The sequence below is a fragment of the Rhipicephalus sanguineus genome, chromosome 3 (assembly GCF_013339695.2).
Source record: "Rhipicephalus sanguineus isolate Rsan-2018 chromosome 3, BIME_Rsan_1.4, whole genome shotgun sequence".
Taxonomy (NCBI): Eukaryota; Metazoa; Arthropoda; class Arachnida; order Ixodida; family Ixodidae; genus Rhipicephalus; species Rhipicephalus sanguineus.
The window spans coordinates 51985033-52006866 of NC_051178.1; the positions used below are offsets into that span (position 1 = coordinate 51985033).

Here is a 21834-nt window from a genome sequence, read left to right on the forward strand (position 1 = left end):
TTTAAAGCCAGTAAATGCTGCGGTTGCTAGCGAGAGAGGGTTTCTCACCAACAAATAAGTTGATTTTGTGTGTGATGAATCGTAGATGGTTCTACCTGTTTGATAACCACAGACGTTTGTAGTCAGAATGATATTACAGTGAAGCCCTACACTGAGAGGGCAATTTAACAGCGAATCTGTTTAGCAAATCGTTCCTTGTTCACCGCGTACCAAAAACTAGCATCATCATAAACGGGTATGTGACACTGAAATTGGGTAAATCCCACTACACACAGCTTGCACTAAAAGGGACGAAGGCAGCGGTTAGCCCAACAAATCGCTGCGAAGCGATGGTGGAGAGTCGAAGGCCCTCAGTACGTACAAGGAGAGAATATCAGGGTACGGGAAAGGCAAAGGCGGCTGCGAGAACACCCCGAAGTGATGGAAGGTCTGTGCCAACGACGACGTACCCGTAGATCTATGAGAGGTACGAACGCTTGGTTTCAGCGCGAGGTTCTATCTCGGGAATTCGGACATCCGTGTCATGTCTGTGACAGTCTATGGTTTAACTCGAACATATCTGCGCTGAGAATCAACGTAGTAACAACCCAACCTCACCTAGCTAAAGCCTAGCTACGACATCGAAGCAACCTGCAAACAACCTGCATCACCTAACTAAAACGGTTTCAAGCCTTGCGCGGCCTGATTCTCTCGTCGTGTTGTGAAGCAAAAGTTGTGATCATCGTAAGAGGCTCTCAGCCTCAAATAAACAACAAAAATTGTTACAGTGGCCACCAAACGGCAGCTGGCGAAATGGGCGCTTGGGACGGCGTCACTGCGGCCTTAATAATAATACTAACAACAACATCGATAACAATAACGAATAATAATGAAGTGGGCCCTCCCTGAATCACATGTGGTGCATCCACGCACGCATCATAACATCACAACAGGGGCCGGGGTATATGTGTATTCATCATGTTTATCTGCAGTCTACGTGTATCAACTCAGGAACTGGCAAAATGGACATTGAGAATTTGATGAGAACGCGCATGTCGCGTGGTTTAAACAACAGAATGGCACAAGAATCGTTCTACTTAGATATTTTAATCAAGACATTGAAGAAGCGGACAAATGTAGGCGAAGGCCCTGTAACCACCAACTAGCCACGCGGTAGAGATCGTAAATAAAGCTAATGCATTCGCAGCTGCGGTGATGGTTGCCTAGCATCAAAACCAATGGGAGTGCGTTTGTAGCGTCAATCGCGGTCGTGGACCTTCCTCTAGCGGCCCGCCCCCTCGGCACGCAATAAGGTTTTGCGACTTTGCTAAATCTAAATCGCACTACTTTCTCGCCTATCACGATTAATAGCGCTTTGTTCGGGTAAGCTCCAGAGACGGGACTGGTCTCACGCATTCTTTTTTTTTCGTGAGGCTCCCCATGCGGTTACTATGAGTTAAAACGTCGCCGTGGAATCAAAACTCAATGTTTCAGAATCGGCGCCCTGATTTTAGTCATTGCGGACATCAGCATTCATATGTTCTTCGAAACCAGACATGAAATCAGCTTCCGAAATGACCTATATATGGGGTATGGGAAACGCGCACTTTGAAATATCGTGAAAACTCTCCCTCCCCTTCCTGCTCCTCTTCCCCTCCCGCCCGATCCCACCTTCTTCACAGTCCCGGCCCTTGTGGGAATAAATTTCTTGGCTGCGGCCCGCTAGCAGAGGTGAGTATACGTTTGTCGTGGCTCTTCTGGCCACGTTCTATTTTTTTTACGGTTTTTAGCGCGCGTTTAGTTCTTCCTATGTTGTTTTTTTTTTTTTGCATTTTATTGCGATAGCAATTATATGGACAGTATCGGCTGAATTTTGCCGTCGCCGTCGACGCAGTCGTGCACCGTATATGTATAACTATGTATATATATATATATATATATATATATATATATATATATATATATATATTGTAGAGAAGCCTTGGGACATGGTAATGGGTTACCCTTTCCAGCGCCTTCTAGTGGGTCGTCCTCTTTGGTTGCTTGAAGAAAGAACGCCGCTCGCGCAGGGAGTTCGTGCCTTGCCGTGACTGTCGCCATTACTCATTGTCGTTGAGTGCTGTCTATTAAACACCTTAACAATTTGGTGGAGAGTGCTCTGCTCCCATTCAATGCCTCTGGAGCTCCGATCCCGTACCTTGCCATCTACCATGCCTCAAGACGCCGCCCAGCAAACGCCTCCTCTCACAACGAGCACATGTCCCGGTGTCCCCCGTATACGCGATCCACCTATCTTCACTGGCGCCGATAGCACCGACGTGGAGGACTGGCTCGCAGTTTACGAGCGCGTCAGCATCCCCAACAAATGGGACGAAGAAGGCAAGTTAAGCAACTTGGTATTCTACCTCGCGGGCGTAGCAAGCTTGTGGTACAACAACCACGCGTCCGATTTTGCGACTTGGGCCGATTTCAAGACCGCCGTCATCAGCGTTTTTGGCCGCGCAGCAGTTCGCAAGCTGCAAGCCGAACAGCGCTTGCGTGAACGATCTCAGCAGGCCGGTGAATCTTTCACAAGTTATATCGAAGACGTCCTCGACTTGTGTAAGAAGGCCAACGGAACCATGTTTGAGTCTGACAAGATCCGGAACGTAATGAAAGGCATTGACGACGATGCCTTCCCCATGCTGCTCGCCAAAAACCCTGGCACAGTGGCCGAGGTCATAACGCTCTGCCAGAGCTACGAGGAGCTCCGCCGGCAGCGTTCGATGACCCGTCGCTCCCCATCACGCGACGCAGAGCTTGCTGGCTTGGCGGCAATATCTGACCAGGCCGCGTTGCTGGCAGAAGTCAAGTCATTCGTGCGGGAGGAAATTGCACGCCAGATCTCCCTCCTCGCCTTTGCCCACCCGCCGCACGTTCAACAGTCGTCGACCACCCTTCTTCCTCCTCTCCGCCGAGCGATTGAGCAGGAAATTGCGGAGGTCATGCCTGAGTACCACCCGCAACCTCCGGCTCCTGCGCCTCAGAGTTACGCTCAAGTTGTCGCCAGGACGCCCCAAGTAATTCCTGCGGCTGCCCCAATGAGTTACGCCGAAGCCGCCGCTAGACCTCCGTTCTTTGAGGCGGGTGTGCCGGCTACATATGATGATGCCATGCCTCGGCCCCGACTGCAGCCCACTATGCAGTCATTTCAGCAGCCGACCCGTCGTACTGCGACATGGCCAGGACCTACCCCGGCGAACCGATGGCGCACCCCCGACAACCGGCCCATCTGCTTTGCTTGCGGTTACGCCGGTCACGTGGCACGTTATTGTCAACGCGTGCAGCCGCCTCGAGTCGCGTCACCTGTCACCAGCCAGTCAAGCCGTGCATTCTACGACCCACCTCCACCTATGTCGCCGACGTCACGCCCACCTCCAGCTACTCGCCGCTCTCCGTCTCCCCGACGTCGGTCACTGTCACCCATGCGGCCACGTTCGGTCGCACGAGAGCAGGAAAACTAGTCGTCGCAGTCCAGGAGGCAAGGGCTGCGACGCTATCGAACTGTGAAAGCCCTCAGCGAAGTCCATCGAATGTAATCGACGTGCTTGTGGACGGTGTTCGCGCATCGGCCCTTATCGATACTGGAGCCGCTGTATCCGTTATGGACGCAAAACTTTGCCGCTTACTTCTAAAAGTGATGACGCCACTTTCTGGGATGTCCCTTCGTACCGCGAGCTCCCAGAGTATTCATCCCAGAGCAGTATGCACCGCTCGCGTCGTCATTCAGGATGATCTGTACGACGTCGAGTTCATCATAATTGCGGCATGCTCTCACGACGTCATCTTGGGATGGGATTTCCTCTCTCGCCACGACGCCGTAATTCGTTGCGCACCAGCCGAAATCGAACTCTCACCGTTCTCACATTTGACGCCGACAGACAGTCCATCGGCAATGAGCAAGGTCCGCGTCCAAGACGATACGAAAGTGCCTCCAAACTCGTCAACGGCTGTGTCGGTCTACTGCGCCGGTCTCACCGACACCACTGCACTCCTTTCGCCATCTGCCCGCGTCTGCACTAGGAAAGGGTTGCTGGTACCTTTTGCGACCGTGCGAGTCACTCAGGGCAGCATCACTATTTTTGTTACCAAACCATCCCCGTGCATTGTTACGTTGGTTCGAGGGGAATGTCTCGGCAAAGTGGAACCCGTTGAAGACGCACAAGTTCTGGACGCGCCCGATGACTCGCACTGTACCAGTTCCCGCACCATCAGTGCTGTTTCCACGTCTGATTCGTCACCTACTGATGTATTTGGTCTCTCCATTGCTGACAACCTTACGTCGGTCCAGCGTTCGCAGCTTCTGTGCTTGTTGGATGAATTTCGTCATTCTTTCGATGTCGGGCAAACTTCCCTCGGCCGCACGTCCGCCGTTACGCATCGCATCGACACTGGCGCCCACCCACCACTGCGGCAACGTCCATATCGCGTGTCTCCCACAGAACGCCGGGTAATTAACGAGCAAGTGGACGATATGCTTCGACGCGATGTAATTCGGCCCTCCGACAGCCCATGGGCGTCTCCTGTTGTTCTCGTTACGAAGAAGGACGGTTCTGTGCGGTTCTGTGTGGACTACCGACGGCTCAACAAGGTCACCCGCAAGGATGTTTATCCACTGCCGCGAATCGACGATGCGATTGACAGCCTCCAAGGAGCAGAATTCTTTTCATCTCTCGATTTGCGCTCGGGGTACTGGCAAGTACCCATGGCTGATGACGCTCGACCAAAGACAGCCTTTGTCACGCCCGACGGCTTGTACGAGTTCAACGTCATGCCGTTCGGTCTGTGTAATACGCCCGCAACCTTCGAGCGCATGATGGACACCGTTCTGCGTAACTTGAAATGGCACACGTGCCTGTGTTACCTGGACGACGTCGTCGTCTTCCCTCCAGATTTCTCCACGCATCTCCAACGTCTGCGGCATGTTTTGACACGTTTGAGCAACGCCGGCCTCCAACTAAATCTGAAGAAGTGCCGATTTGCGGCACGGCAGCTGACAATCCTCGGTTACGTCGTGTCCAAAGACGGAATCCTTCCCGATCCGGCCAAGCTTCGGGCCGTGGCTGAATTTCCCAAACCTACGTCCGTCAAAGAACTGCGCAGTTTCGTCGGACTGTGTTCATACTTTCGACGCTTCATACGAAACTTTGCCACCATCATATCGCCGCTGACGAAGCTCCTTGGAAGTAACGGACCCCTAAATTCGTGGTCGTCCGAGTGTGACGACGCGTTCGCAAAGCGCCGTCGTTTGTTGACGTCTCCTCCCATACTACGTCACTACGACCCTACGGCCCCTACGGAGGTACACACGGACGCCAGCGGTGTAGGCCTCGGCGCTGTCCTTGCGCAACGCAAACCAGGGTTCCCCGAATATGTCGTGGCATACGCAAGCCGTACGCTTACCAGAGCCGAGACCAATTACTCAGTCACGGAAAAAGAGTGCCTGGCGATCATATGGGCCCTTACAAAGTTTCGACCTTTTTTGTATGGTCGCCCATTTGATGTCGTCACCGACCATCATGCACTATGCTGGCTGTCGTCATTGAAGGATCCCTCAGGCCGTCTCGCCCGCTGGGCACTTCGCCTACAGGACTACGACATCCGCGTGCTGTACCGCAACGGACGCCAGCATGCTGACGCCGACGCCCTCTCACGCTCTCCCTTGCCTGACGACAATGCCCCCTGCTCAGTATCTCACATAGCTGTTGCTTCAATCAGCGTTCACACCATCGCTACCGAACAGCGCAAGGATAAATGGATCACCTCGCTGATCGACTTGCTCACTGATCCGACGGCAACACCATCCACTCGCGCGTTACGTCGTCAAGCCCACCATTTCGCCGTTCGTGACGACCTCCTGCACCGTTGCAATTACAACGCCGACGGCCGCCAGTGGCTACTAGTGATACCCCGCAGTCTGCGTTCTGATATATGCGAGGCCTTCCACCCCGACCCGCAATGCGCACACTCTGGGGTATCCAAAACTTACCACCGCATTCGACAACGATACTTCTGGCGTGTGATGTACCGCTACGTGCAGAAGTTCGTTCGCTCCTGCCTCGATTGCCAACGCCGAAAACCTGCAAAGCACGTGTCGCCAGCAGGTCTACAACCATTACCTTGCCCTAACCATCCGTTCGGGCGCGTGGGCATCGATTTGTATGGACCACTTCCTCTGACGTCGGCTGGTAACCGCTGGGCCATCGTCGCTGTTGACCATCTAACGCGATACGCCGAAACCGCCGCCCTCCCAGCGGCTACAGCGCGCGATGTTGCCTCCTTCCTACTACACCGATTCATACTGCGTCACGGTCCACCCCAAGAGCTTCTCAGCGATCGAGGCCGTGTCTTCTTATGGGAAGTCGTGGAAGCCATTCTGAAAGAGTGCCATGCTGTTCACCGCAAAACTACTGCTTACCACCCGCAGACGAATGGCCTAACCGAACGCTTTAACCGCACGCTCGGCGACATGCTGTCAATGTACGTCGCCGCCGATCACACCAATTGGGATGCCATTCTGCCCTTCGTCACCTACACCTATAACACCGCCCCTCAGAGCACTACTGGTTTTTCACCGTTCTTCTTACTGTACGGAAGGCACCCGTCACACACCATCGACACGATACTTCCATACAAGCCGGATTTATCTGAGTGTGCGCCTATTTCTGACACAGCCAGGCTCGCTGAAGAGTGTCGCGAGCTTGCCAAGACATTTACGACGCAGGAACAAGAGCTGCAGAAGAGCATTCGCGATGGCACCACCACTTCTGAACCCACGTTCCTTCCTGGAACGCTCGTATGGCTCTCGGTCCCTACCACTGCAAGTGGCCTTTCTTCAAAACTGCTGCCGAAATACGAAGGCCCATACCGGGTCGTCGAGCGCACATCCCCGGTCAACTACTTGATCGAACCCATCGAACCAGCTTCGGACATGCGCCGTCGAGGGCGCGACATTGTCATCGTGGAGCGCCTCAAGGCCTACTATGACCCACTCATAGTGACGAGCTGTTAGGTCGCCGGACGGCTCCCTTTTCGTACCCGGGGTAATTGTAGAGAAGCCTTGGGACATGGTAATGGGTTACCCTCTCCAGCGCCTCCTAGTGGGTCGTCCTCTTTGGTTGCTTGAAGAAAGAACGCCGCTCGCGCAGGGAGTTCGTGCCTTGCCGTGACTGTCGCCATTACTCATTGTCATTGAGTGCTGTCTATTAAACACCTTAACAATATATATATATATATATATATATATATATATCCAAGTCCCAAAGAAAAATAATTCAGAAAAACGGTGCCGCAGCGCGGAATCGAACCAGCAACCTATCGTTCCGCAGCGCGTGGCGCTAACCACTACGCCAGATAGCGCAGATCCTTCAGGTAGCTAACGGCGAGCGTTATATACACACCGTTTACTGCTGGCAAAACTCAGAGACGGGAGGCGCTTATAAGCGTTTCTTCTTTACCAGCGAGATGACGCGAGGCGCGTGACGGGCGGATTTAAAAGTCGTCGACGAGCTCGCTCGGTTCTTATATTTGCGCGGGGAGAACCTTGCCCTTCGGCTGTCTGCTCGCGCGGTTATCTCGTGGTGAGGGGAAGAGGGATGTTTCGAGCTTTCCCCGAGGTGTCCGCGCTCATGTCATGGAGCGTACGAAAGTCACTCGAGCTCAAGGGACGCCGCTAAACGAACAAACAGAAGATGAGCGCGAACTATCAAGTGTCACAGCTCGACATTTGAAGCACGCTAGTTTCCTTCGCTGCTTCGGCCGCCTTTGCAACAAGAACGCTGTTCAAACTGAGAGTGTCCATTGGCGAGCCTCACTTCGTATAGCATTAGCTTATTGCTATCGCATTCATTGCTTCGCCCTTGCGGCGAAACTGTGACTTTATTACATTCGAGCGAGTTCTTTCGCGCTGCGTATATCGCGAAGTTGTCCGGTTAGCATCGTTAATTAGGTAAAACCAACAGGAGGCTCACTGTGACATCAAGGTTTAAATTTGTGCATTTTGAGAGGCTCGCAATGAATTAAAATTACGAGAATGGCAGTAGATTTTAGAATTCTGCTGCAAAAAATTTCTAGCAATGTGCATTATTTTTATTTATTTTGTTTATTCTTCATTGCGCTACTGCCAGTGTTTTCCTTTTTTTTAAATAAGTAAAGAGGTGGTAACCAACTACATCAATTAGTATATATGATCATTACAAAGAACTGCTGCAGCCACTTTACCAACACGTGCTGTGCAGGTAGCAGCGTTCTTGTATCTACATTCTGAGTAGAATTATATCATGATGATTCTACTCAGAATGTTCCATATAGCCTTAGTGTACTGTAATTACCTACTTTAATTCCTTGTACGCATCCCAGATCGCGCCATTTTTTAGTGCATACAAAAGTTCCAGAACGGGGAATTAAGGATAACGACTATTCTGCTAGTATCAATTCTTTTGACTTTATGATGGCTTTCGGTCGTCTTTCGAAAGTAACCGCGAGCACAGCATTTCCTGGTCACACATTGAAACGCGTACAGATATTTAATCAGAGCACCACTACATGTGGAGCGAAGCATAGTTCATGACTGGCGTGTTTTTGGGGATAAGCATGCGTGAACAAGTAAAACTTTGTAATATAACTTGCATTTATTTCCATAGTAAATGCGCAAGTTACATCACGAAAAGCACTCCCAATCCTTTCGATTCGTTGAAAAGACTGCTTAAAGTGCGCTTCCATGTGTAAACTTAGGCCGCAAGGTGTAATCCTACGGATACAAACACGACCTGTTGGCATGCTATTTTTTCTTACCCCTTGAAAAAATAATTGTTTCTTTAATGTTCTTCACTCCTTCTTGGGAGCAGCGGGTGCCGGCTAACTTCGTTTCTTTTGTTATCCATTTTTTTAAAAGTAGTATGCTAGTCTTTAAAGCAACAAGGAAAACTGCAGTGTCAGATAAATACCCCGGGCTATATTTCTGAATTTATGCAAAGATATGCATTACTGCAATTAGCTTCAATGTAATAATGATATCTTCTGACGTCAGGAAAAAGCTTGAATGACACGTTATAACGCATACCAATGATTCCGGCTTAAGAAAAAAGGCATTATAAAATGATATCATAGCATATTTGACGCTTTCCTCCTCAATGGCTATTGCGGATATCATGCATGAATGGGCATCATATATAGATTAAGCAAAATGTTCCTACGAAACATGCAGATAGATTGGATGCTGGTCTGTGCTTACCTGTTCTGAAGAGTGAGTATTTTGGCACTGTAGATGGCAAGTAGTAGTTAATTTCTATATTCTCTGCCGAGGATGCAGCGATTCCGTTCACAGTCACGTGATCGTATAGATTTTCGCCAACAGGAAGGTCAGCAATAACGTTTATCTGAAACATGTGAGGAGTGTTCTTGTGCAGCAGTAATGATTTCATATATTTCAAAGTTTAGAAAAACGCTTCATATTTGGAACGAACACTTTTCTTAGACATCAAGTGTTCTGTTGCTAGGCACTTTAATGACCCGATGCAATGAATCAAAATAAGTGCTATCCGCGTTTGCCAAGCTGAAAAAGAAACAGCATTTCAATGTGCGCAACAAGACGGGATGCTTGAACATTGCAAAGAGTGATATGTGGGCCGATTTTCGAGGGAACGAAATTTTAAAAACAGCAAATTGTTAACATCAACGTGAAGTTGTCGAAGCATTTTTTATGAGGGAAGAATAAGAAGACAGTTGCGTCAGCAAGCCATCTATTTTTCTCACTGACGCTGAGATACAACATCGCGAAGGTTTCATACGACAAGGCATTTGTTTTATCGTGTTTTTGTTGGTCACTTTCTAATTTTCATCGATGCATTCACATGAACTCTTCTCGCATTGACAATGCGAACGCCTCAAAACTGGCTTGCTGATTTTATCCTGCTGTTTGTTAATCTTTGTTAAGGTTTGGCTGTATCTGTTTTCAAATGTTTTCATTTTACATGAGCGCGGAAGTTCCGCGCATGGTGTTAAGTACACCTGCTAACTTTTGGTGGCAATGTAAGCTGCTCTCGTGATGCTTTTTGACGTGGTAGTTTTGATTCGAAAGGCGGCGCGGTGTTGTGCGCTGTAAAAAGGAATGGTTGTTGCAACAAAGTTTCAGCTGTAAGTACATGGCTTCTCCGGTGTACCCTGTTTCCTTTGTCCCCGTCTTCTTGTGCTGTTTCCCCAACAGCTTAGACAAGTATCGTGGGTATTTAGCTGGACGTCTTGTTGGGCGCTGGGCAGTGTGATTATATTGATGGCAGCCTGTGCAGTGTCATTATGCTGAAGTAACCTCTTCACATGAACACCACTTCATTAAGATTTTAACAGATGATTTGGCTCAACGCATTTTGAAATTGCATGTTCAGTTATATTCTACTCGTACCAAATTACGAATGCGCAAGCTATGAATATGTTTCTGGGTATTACTTATAGATCAGATTATTTAGTTCCTGTAGGCGGCATGGCGGATTAACTGCAGCATAACGAGAATAACAGAGATGAAAAGCAAACGGGCCTCTTACCCCCAGTGACTGGAGATGGTCGCGAGGGCCAATGCCAGATAGCATCAGCAGCTGTGCAGAAGCAATGGCTCCAGCGCAGAGTATGACTTCTTTCTTTGCCCGGACGGTATGTGTTCCGAGGTACCGTTTGTACTCCACGCCCACAGCGTCCATGCCTTCAAAAATAACCTGCAAAAGTCGCTCACGTATGAGGCTTGCTTTACTTTGTTAATTAAGAACGAATTTAAAGTAAAAAAATACTTTTACAGCATCTGCACGGTGGTCAAGACGATTCAGCAGTAAACAGAATAGATATTATTCTACGTGCAGAACAGCCGAACCTTAAACACTCCCTCACCTTGGTCACATGCGCGTAAAGTGCGACGTCAAAGTTCTTCCTTCGGCGAACGTCATTGGTGATAAATGATTTGCTTGAGCTCCAGCGCTCTCCATTCTTGATGTTATTTTGTACGCGGGAAAAGCCTGAAATGAACACAAATGCATGCATGACCATTTGCACTCCTTCACTCGTAGATTCAGAACAAGGAATATATGCCGATATTTGTACGAAGGACAATGAAAAATTACGTCATATTTATGTTTACCACTTTTGAAAGACCTGAATTTGCAAGCACAACTGAAAAATAAAAATTCACAACGCCTATAATATGGCGACTAAAGGTCAGCAACACTGGATTATTTTAATGGGTATTACGGCTATTAGAAAAACTGCGCAACCAATACGAAGCAGTTCAACGCGTGCTCTGCGGGCGTGATAGAGAAAGCACCGAAATATCGGATCAGTAAGCGCTATTGCTTCCAAAGACGGCGAATTGTTCAGAGGGCTCGTTTCTTTGGTAAAGACAACCATTAGAACCCAACATATATGAACCCATGAAAGCATGGGGGACATCTCTTGTTGTTTTTTTGCTGTAGTGTATTGATTAGGACGAAAATTGAAATGAATTAAAGTGCGCGGAAAAGCACACTTTCCGTTGGTGGGATCAGAAAAAAAACAACCTTCAAATTATGCGTACGATTCTCCACCAATTGAGCTACGATAGAGGGCGCTCCCTCGTAATCATTATTGGGTATTTACGTGCGTTTAATAGAAAACCCTTTGAGTCAGTGTGACCCGAGCCTACGACTTTGGATGGACGCGTCCGAATCTCTAGTAATTAAGCTACGACGGACGCCGCTCCTCCGTCCACTCTGTTGGGTATTTGCAAATGAGCGTTCCGAAGCATGCCTCGTGTAATTTCTATCTTACTTGTCTGGTTTGGCCCGTTATAGTCGTCGTTGTTGTAACCAAGTTCCCGGCCGGCCTCTAAGAACAAGTCACTAGCCTTTGTGTGTGAGCTGGGGAAACTGACCGGTACTTCTCCAGTGTCGCCATGATAGCCTGTAAAAAAAAAAAAAAACAGGGCCTACCGTATGTCTATGCTTTGCTTCCACACGATAATATACCATGTCTAGCGAACGGCACTTCTATGTTCCTCTGACCATCTTGCAGGAACCCGATAGAAATATCCAGCACATTTCTAAAATTCTGACAACCTGTCATTTTGGGCTGCATTGTAAGCGGCGCAGGTTTTTTTGTCATAAGACAATGAAGGAGTGCCAGTTTACATTTTGCTGTAGTGCGTTATGAGGTGCTGTTTTTTCACACTTCGGTGTGAGAGACGTGTACAAAAATATTTACATTGAAGAACGATGCTTCGCGTAACGGACTTGGAGCTCCGAACAAACTCCCGGACTGACACAAAGGATGATGCTGCTTTCACTCTCTGCGGAACGGATCACACACACCAGTGGGCGTATGCGCATGGGAAAAAAAAAAACCCCGAGGCTTCTCAGCCACGCACACAATCCAAGAGCTTAAACGGGCATAGATAGCATCAATGCTTAATGCAGTTACCGTTAGCGGCACAATTCTACATTCTTCAGCTCAATACAGGATGAGGCGAGGAATGACAGATGCGAGACGCAACACCTTATATCTGTGATTGTATCCGGATGGCTCGCTGATTTATTATAAACTTGTGCAGTGAGTTACAAGGGAGAGCGAGACACCGTATTGATCCCTTTCTCTAGTGCAGGAGAGGATAGCCATTGCCACAGAGCCTGAAACTGCCTCAAGGTGTCGCCCCGCAGAGAAAAAAAAACCGGCTGCTCGCGCGCTCTACACAGACGTGGCCGCGGCTGTACACGTTCGCTGGAACACAGGAAACTTACTTTGTTACGAAAAGTTAAAATTTCATTCCGTCTTGCGCAGCAATTTCCGCACTGGCATATGCTATTCTTGTTAGCTTCCAATAAACCTTTAGATGTGGCTGTAGCGCTGTGTGTCTTCCCTCTCTTTTTTCTACAATTTATTGTTCGCTTTTTTTTTAATGAACAAGCCCCAACTAGCACAACTTGCTATTTTGTTGAAGTACGATGTTGTCTACACAACATTTGAAGAGCAGAACAAGGATAATATGCATCGGTTTGCGGGTATACGGATCACAGGACACCCGAGGGTGACGATCACAGGACAGATAACAGGACACCTGAGGGTGACGCACCGTAGCGAGCGATGCCCTCTCTGCTCACGAACACCTGGTGAGCCAAGAAATCACCCCATTCCTACTCTCAACTTCGTAAGAAAACGCACGCGGCGTGGAGTCGCGGCCAGCGAGCACTGAAGCACCATTTTGCATGCGCCTGCTTTCCCTTAAATAAGCGATTTGAAGCTTTCTTATAAAAAAGCATACGAACAAACGCCATATTCACACAGAAATAGAAGTGTTAGCTGAATATTTAGTGCGGATTGTAGAAAATATATCTGGTATACACTGCGGCATTTAATTAGTTTAATAACGGAAGGCAATAATAAAACGGCATTTTGTGATATAGGCTACTGAAGGCGCGCTGGTTTACTATACATAAGATATTTGAAAGGATTTAATCTAGTTGACCTGAGTTCGTACGTGCGCTTTGGCATAGAAATTTGTTTTCCATGCACTGTTAGTAGTTTATTGGAGGTAATGGTTTATGCCGGTGGTTCGTAAGTTTTAGTCAAAATGCGCCAGCAACCCTGTAGGGCAGCGGAATTTCTACGAGCAGATATTAAGTTCCATGATACATGGAGAAGTGTGGTGAAAAATGGCAAATCACTAATGGGCCCTGTAGCTCAGTGCGAGACACTGAGCCCAAGAGCAAGAACATTTGATGTGGTTTTCGCAAGCAGCCAAACGATGCAGTCTCAACTTCTTTTTACGCCGTGCGTATATCGGTAAAACCAACAACATACCTAGTTTCCTTTACGTTCACGCGATCGTCCAACACCCACCAGTTGCATGCACATTAGGTCGCATTGGTATCGCTTACCATTGTCGATGCCTAAGTAAGATGTTTCAATACTGATGAAATCCGGCAGCAAGTCGTTGAAAGACCAGCCCTCGGCGCCATACCGGGATACCCAATTATCGTAGTCTTTGCGGTTTCCCCGAGCGTAAATAATATGGTTGATCGAGCTCGAGCCACCCAACACTTTGCCACGCGGGAATCTGTTAATCTGAAAAAAAAATATATTATTTGCGGACAATATCAAGGCAGCAGAATGGCGGTTTCAATTTTCTTGTTTGAGGCATATCGTGTGAAGACCCTCCACGAGAGCATCAGTGTTGATTGATGTTATAAAATATATAATCGCGTTGCCTCAATTTCTTACAACGCATTGCAATCGCAATATTGTGGCAGCTGCGTGTTTACGCTTTTCTCTGAGTTGTGTTGCTTCTGCCCTCTAAACGAGGCCGACGATTGCAGGAACAAATCACTCCATATTTTCCTTGGATGAAAGCATAATATATGCTGGCTTTTTGTATGTATGAGCAACCTAAATTACAGCATACCCTCGCTAATCTGCTTGCTCTTGCTTGGCACGTCTTCCCTGCCTAACGGGGCTTTACAAACACATTGTTATCAAATTGTTATTCAGTCTGAGCTGCTAGGAGAAAAAACGCACAAAAAAAAAGAACAAAAGAGGAGATATGAATCAACCGCGAGAGCTTTAAGCATACGCAGAAATCAGCAATGTGCGTACATGAATATCTTTGAAAACATGCCTGCCTTCGCCACGTTAATTAGTCTCTTATTGTGCTTTAGCGCTGTGTATTGATGTTCTTCCATGTATTTTTCTTCATTTAATATGTTTGCAAATAATTAGTCATTGCAAATCTATATAAGCAGTCCGTTCCTGTGCATACTAAAATGGCGTGGTCCGATTATGATGGGGACAGTTCTTACTTTAGGGCCTCCTTCTGAAACTATTGCACCTTCATATACGCACTACATTGTGGAATTCTGTGAATAAACCTGAAACATTAAAAAAGGCGCATTTGTGAAAGGTATGCGAAAGCATGTTTGAGTCTAGCAATAAAGAGGTTAGTGCTTCAAAAATATAGGGCTTAATTACGCACTATATCGCAGCGAGACACAATTTATGAAGAACTTGTGCTTGGCTTCCCATGCGTGATATTTTCTTTGACTTAACCATGGCCGGTCTGTTTTAAAAAAAGGTATTTTCCAATATTTCTTTAACAATTGCTTTGATCTATAAACAAATTCTTTCTTCAGGTAATTACATTTTAAGTTTCTTCAGCATGGAAGATCGGGGATTATACGCGTACCATTACATATTTTGTCTACTCCACGTACAATTTCTGTATAGCTGTAAAATTATGGCGACATCGATGGTAGTTCACTTGTGACAATTCACAAGAATGGAGCAGTCGTTCACGAGCAATCCTGGCAATGATTTTTAAATCAGGTTAGCACTTCATATACTGCAGAACAAAACTGTAATGTGAATGTCTAATGAGCTACAGGCAACAAAATGGTAACCATACTAACGAAGTTTCACAACATCGAACTCATCCGAAGTTAGCCTGTATTACAGTTGATTAAAAAATAGGCGAAAGTGTTGCTTTATTAAAGTATTTACAGGGTCGACCACATCTAAGGACAACACCTCATTAGTATTCAAGCCGGTAAAACTAGAACGTTTCTTCAACTCCAGGAGGGAAATGTACATTAGTTGACATGTAATAATGATGTAGATAAACAGTAAAAATACTCATATGGTCCCTTTTGCAGTCGCCTAAGACGACTCGAAGGCGAAATGTATGTGTTTGTTTTTCTTCACAGCCCCCTCCGAAAGCTTTCCAAAAACTCTTCCTTTCTGCTGTAGTGCCTGTGCCTTTTGAACACTTACGATGTCATTTCATCAATTCACAGGGCCATTCACTTGACACCTCATCACACACTTGCCACACACACTTCACAGGTCGCTTCACCAAACTGCTATATAAGTCACTTGTCTCTATCGTTCTATTCACCACGCAATCAATCAATGCATTACTGCCCAATGCTACAAGCATTATTTCGCATTTCAACTTCTGAACGATATCAACAGTTGTCTCGCTTTATTACCCTCTACCCATTGTATTTTGGTCACTCAAGTTCTACTCGCGAAATCGGCACTTTGTAGGAGGGCATGCCCACCATATGCGTATTTCATAACGGAGCTCTACCTACGCTCCCTTTTGGTACTGTCCGCTACAGAATCTACAAGATTAACGCCTTGCTTATCAGGAACGGTTGTGAAGTGTTCCTGCTTGTGCCAGCAGACGAAACACTAGCACCCCGCAAGACGAAATGAGGACATCATAGTTTCGTGTTCTATATGTTTAAAGTACCAACTCGCTTGTGCCTATTAAAACAATTTTTCCTTTAGTCACGATACTCGCTCCTTGCAGCGTACTCTCAGCATAGAGCATACGCTTTCAAGTGTCGTTGGCATATCTGCACGGTGCACATGGTCACTAGTTGCCTGACACCGGTGGGCTTTTACGTGGTGCACGGGTACGGTGACCGGGTGCTGCGTGAGAGAGAAGCAATCCAGCCATGCGAGTCGGTGCGCAGCTGATCGTATTTTCTGCACTGTGCGCGAATAAAATTCGTATAAACATTGACACCACATGCGTCAATGTATCTAGTTCGTGGCGTTCTCTTGTAATTGCCTTCTTGTCGGCAGGCTGTTGCTCGCCATATTTCCCCGGTACTTGATCGCCCGAAACCTGGTCCGTAAGTTAAAGTGATTCCGACCAAAATAAAGCCCCGACCAAAATAGGTGTTTGCGCTCGTACGCCAAGTACGAATCGCAGAGCATTCTTGAGTGCTGTGAGAATGCACGGCTTTCTTGTATCGCCGCATCTAGCTCGCAGTCTGGCTAAAAGCCCGAACAGATGAAAACAAAGCAGCAGCATAAAACTACAGCGTTAAAAAACGCTATACAAATTGCACGCGCCTGGTCGTCGGAACAATAAATTGGCCGGCCTGCCGATAAAGCATCTTAATTTTCATATAAGTAAATAAAAGCAAAATCTGAAGGTATAATTTTACAATGTTTCATAAACTTCGGTCAGCGCAGGAGCAGCATAGTCGGAATAGATGATTTCGCCTTCAGTATCGCGCTGGCCACCGTGTTCCTTTCCGTGGGTTTCTGATCGCCACGGCACGCGGCACGCGTTGCGCGTCGCCCCCGTGGTTTTCCAGCCGGAGTGTGAAACATGTCTTCTACTGCGCTGTTCGCATGTAAAGAAGGGAAGAGGATCTTCCCAGTCAATATGGCCGACTTCCGGCTTCACCAAGACTTCACAGTGACGTCAGGGGCCCTCCTCCGTTTTTCCTTCCTCCATGGTAGTCCCTGACCTACACTCATTCGCGCGGTGTCACTTTCTATTGCACAACCGACGCACTACGCACTACATGTGGATGCGAACGTCCATCCCCAGCTCGACAGTTCATAGCCCGGTGCATAATGCGGTTACACAGGGAACTACTGAGTGCTCGCTGTGCCATGCTCGTTACCCGCTGAGGCCTATTCTTTGTCTCATCTGGTTTTGTTTTCGCGACATCCTCAATAGACTTCCCTATGCTTCTAAGCTCCTGTGCCTCCAAATATTGGTCAGCATGATCTGCAACATAATTGAGTGAAGCTACCCTTCGTTCTTTAGAAAGGCACTGACCTTATTGCTGCAGAGATTTGGGAACTGGTCAACGACCAAGCAATAACGCACACCTTCGTACGTTTTTTTTTTCCACACTTGGCATCTCTAGCCATCTATTCAAATAATTTTACAAGCGGCACACAAACTGCTTTGCTGTCCCTGCATTGCCTGCTGGCACCCACGAAACCGATCCCGGAAAGCTTCCTAACGATAATTTTGCGCAGCAACACGAAGACACAGACGAGAAGTACACAAGGACCAGCGCAGGACGAGCGCAAGGACGGCGGAAACCTTCCGCCGTCAACCTAAATATTTGTAACACAGTCTTCTTAACCTTATCACTTTCCATTGAATCATCGGCTGGCACCCGACCAAAAACACTTAACGCTTCCCCGACCAGAGGCAGACTGAGTGCTGCTTCCCAATCCCTTCAATCCCAACCTTGAACCCGGGCAATTCGTTCAAATCTACGCACGTAGGCATCTAGGTCATCACGTCTTTCATAAAACTGCCCAATCAATTTTCAGGGATACATTCGGGTGGTTTTTGGTGACTGCGAGCAGGAGAATACGGGTGCCACACTCTGTTCACCTTGCGCAATACCATTCAGTCGCGCTAGTCTCAATTTACAGCAGCTCTCTTGCACGTTCAAACTCGCGCTCCAGTTTCTCTCATTCATACTTGCGCTCCCTTTCCTTAAGTACTATTTGCTTATTTTGTTCTCGTTGTGCACTGTCAAAAATCTTCAGTCTCCCATTTGGTTGTTCCTAAATATCTTGCTCCCGCCGCTAAGTGCTCTCAATGCATCTCCACACCATCTGAGTATCCGTGACAAGGCGGGAAAGGGAAAAATCATGGCAGGCTCTTCAATGGCCACATTGCAAGTTTTTTCTACACTACATCATCTTTCCTTGCTTCTCAGCCGATGTACTGATTCACTCGTGCTCCCGTCCGAGAGTTTTCTGCACCTAACGTGGTTTTTCACTGCATCCAAGATCGGAGGCATTGCAAGCTTTCTGCAGCTCACCTAGTTTTGCGCTGTCTCCGTGATCGGTCCGCGTTTGACCAAGCGACGACGTCATGTGATTACATCATCATGTGACTTCACGTTACGTGACAGCACATGGTGACGTCATAGTGACGTCATCATGAAATGACCGATTTTGGCTATCTGTGACATCATCACGTAATGATGCTATTTGCATCACTCGTTTGATGCCGTCGATGCAGGACGCCGTCGCCGACAGTCATTTTTCGTGTTCGATGAGACTTCTAGGGCTTTCACCTCAATCAATAATTTTCCGACAAATGTATTAAACATCAGCTTCTATGAGGCTTTAAAACTAATTAAGTGTTCAGCTTAGGTGTGGACGACCTCAAGTAGAAATCCAAAAGTTTGTCGGTTTCTCTATGGACCTTAACGTCGTAAATGGACTCAGGCTCTGAGATACGCCGTACGGGAAGAATCCTCACACTTTCGACCACTCATCAACATTCAACTGTATACTTGCCTCTAGCGTTTCCCCTTCATGGAATGTGGCCACGGCGGCCGAGAGTGAACCCACTACGATCCTGCGAGCAGCCAAGCACCGTAACCACTAAGCCACAAAGGCTGCCACAAATGGAAAGGCAATGGTAAATGAAAGTGCACACACAAAATTTTGAGGACACTTGAGCTTCGCCTTCAAGAGTTGAATGCGATAACGTGATCGGGCCCCGTTCGCATCGTCTTCGCCATCATTAGCCTCGACCGTGCCGCAAAGAAAGGAACCTCTGGGCGCGTAGCAATGGCCATTTCAAGCTATGCTAGAATGTCTACTGTAAATACAGTTGCGCTTTGCCCACGACGTCATAATTCTTTCTTTTGCGAAATGATTAAACTATCCACTACGCCTCCGTAAGGCAACGCGGGAGCCTGCGGAGCTTCTCATTTTCTTGATGCTCTTGTTGTTGATGATGATGATGACTAATTGCGCCTGAACGCTTTTTAATGGGTGGGCCTTTAAACTACCCGCTCGTTGTGCAATTCACAGGTTTTGATGTCTGGTGCAGTTCTGCACTTCTGCGACGAGACTCCTCCAGTGCATGCAATAACGAGACTCCTCCCACTACATGTCATTTGTATGGAGTATTTTTTTTTCGAGATGGTTTCAAGCGCTGGTGTGGCTCGGTGGTATAACACTTACGTGCCACGCAGAAGGTCAGGGTTCAATCCGAACTCGAGGCAAGAGATTTTCATCGTTTATTTATGTGCATCTATCTCGAATTTTCGCTCGCGGACAACTCTAATTTTCGCTCACGACCAAGGATACCCACGCCGAACAGCAACTTCTGCCAAATGAGCATTTTAAGGCTATCGCGTTAATAAGTTGCGCTGGCGGAACTGCAACAGAACTGTTGTATCTTTTTGGCAGGCGGCATACCCAGATTTAACGCAAAGGCACACAAACCAGAAAGAGACACGTGGAAGTTTCCTGCTTAACCCTTTCAGCCCTGGATTTTTTATTTTGGTCGGGGACATTTTTTGTGTTTGTTTTCCTAATAGTTATGACCTCAGAAGACCAAAAACGAAAAATTGAGCCAGTGGTGCAATTATTATTGGATTTACAGACATGACATCAAATTAGGTCATCAGGGCTCAGCGCTTGTGAAATGAGAAAAATGGCATCTTTTTTCCCGCTATTCACTAGAGTACACAAAATGTGAACCACGTATTATTTTTCAGTGTTATACTCATTGAAACAGCTTCGGTACGTCGACCCGAAAATTGCGCTTAGCCGCCTCAGCTGACCCGCCTCGGCGTCACCCATGACTTCGGTCAAGCTTCTTCTTCACTACGACTCCCAGCTCCGCAAGCATGTCACAATTTTGGTGTCAAACGCAGTGGGGATCATTGAAGAAGTATTCCCCCAAGGATGGCCAGTTTTGGTTTCATTTCCGAGGTGCTAGGGGAAATGTTGTGTCATGGTGTCAATTGACACCGCCAGGGCCGAAAGGGTTAACACCGTGCACGCGCTGCACACAATGATTTCTTTCTTGTGCACAACCCATAAGAACTTGTTGTATTTCTTGATATCTCTAAACTATTTTCTCGTAATGTTTCAAGATTGATATATGTAACTATTACCCAGGTATTACGAGATTCCAAGTCAAAAACTGCTAAAAGCGTTAGTGAATCACAAAAAGAAATGATGAGGTGCCTTTTTTTTTTTGAAGGGGGTGGAGACACGGGAGGATAATTCAGGTATTTTTGTTAATCGTTTCTTGAGATCAATTCCCTTCACATAAATTCTACCGTTGGCGAAAGGGAAGATAGCCCATTCCTTTAAGCTACTATATTTTTATCGGTTCAAAAGATTTTACTTTGCTGAGCAACTATTTGCTAGAAAGAGTTGGTAATCATATGAAAGGTACTCTTAAGGGTGTAGCCTTTAAAATAGTTACGAATGAGGATGAATTTTGCGTTCTTTTTCAGGGCTGTAATTTTTACCAAAGCGTAATGCATATTGTCACGTGGTTTATTCACGTACAAACGTGAAGGAACGATGAGGAACGTCGAGGAACGTCGAGGGTCCAAAATCCAAGCAAGCGCAAGCTCGGGTCGCGTGGCTACCACTCACGATGTGGCTTGCTTTCTTGGCTGCTTCGTCGTCGTCTCGTACTCTTCACTACATTGGCCCCTGGTGAATAGCGGAGCCATCCTGGCGACCTAAGGCGTTGTCAGTATAGCGGGGTCGTAATAGGGCTTCAGGCGGCTGACATGGACGATTTCCCGACCACGACGACGTAAATCGTGGGATGCTGTCAGAGGCTCAACCTCATAATTGACAGGAGACGTGCGAGAAAGAGTGCGGTAGGGCCCCTGATATCGGGCACGCAATTTCGAGGAAAGGCCAGGAGTGCTCGATGGGATCCAGAGCCAAACGAGGTCACCAGTCGTGAAAGTAGAGAGAGGTCGGTCGGTGTCGTGCCGTAGCTTTTGGTGGCCTTGGTCCTCGGTGGTCAGCGAACGGGCTAATTGTCTGCAATCTTCGGCGTATCTGGCAACGTCAGAAATCGCAGTATATTCAGACGAGTCCGGCGTATAGGGAAGCATAGTGTCCAGCGTGCAGGACGGGTCGCGTCCGTATAAAAGAAAGAAAGGTGAGAAACCGGTGGTCGCGTGCGTTGCGGTGTTGTACGCGTACGTGACGAACGGCAGGACGGTGTCCCAGTTGGTCTGGTCTGATGCCGTGTACATTGTC

At 47.5% G+C, this 21834-nt stretch overlaps 1 protein-coding gene across 1 annotated transcript in view; it reads right to left on the reverse strand.

Annotated features, from left to right (window-relative positions):
* LOC119385464 (oxygen-dependent choline dehydrogenase-like) overlaps positions 1 to 21834 on the reverse strand; it is a 78122-nt gene that overhangs the window by 16512 nt on the left and 39776 nt on the right. The window contains exons 5-9 of the mRNA XM_049413997.1: positions 13908 to 14094; positions 11806 to 11937; positions 10894 to 11018; positions 10557 to 10724; positions 9251 to 9395 (exon numbers count right to left, since the gene is read on the reverse strand). Of these exons, the coding sequence (XP_049269954.1) occupies positions 9251 to 9395; positions 10557 to 10724; positions 10894 to 11018; positions 11806 to 11937; positions 13908 to 14094 (757 nt within the window). The remainder of the gene's footprint in view (positions 1 to 9250; positions 9396 to 10556; positions 10725 to 10893; positions 11019 to 11805; positions 11938 to 13907; positions 14095 to 21834) is intronic.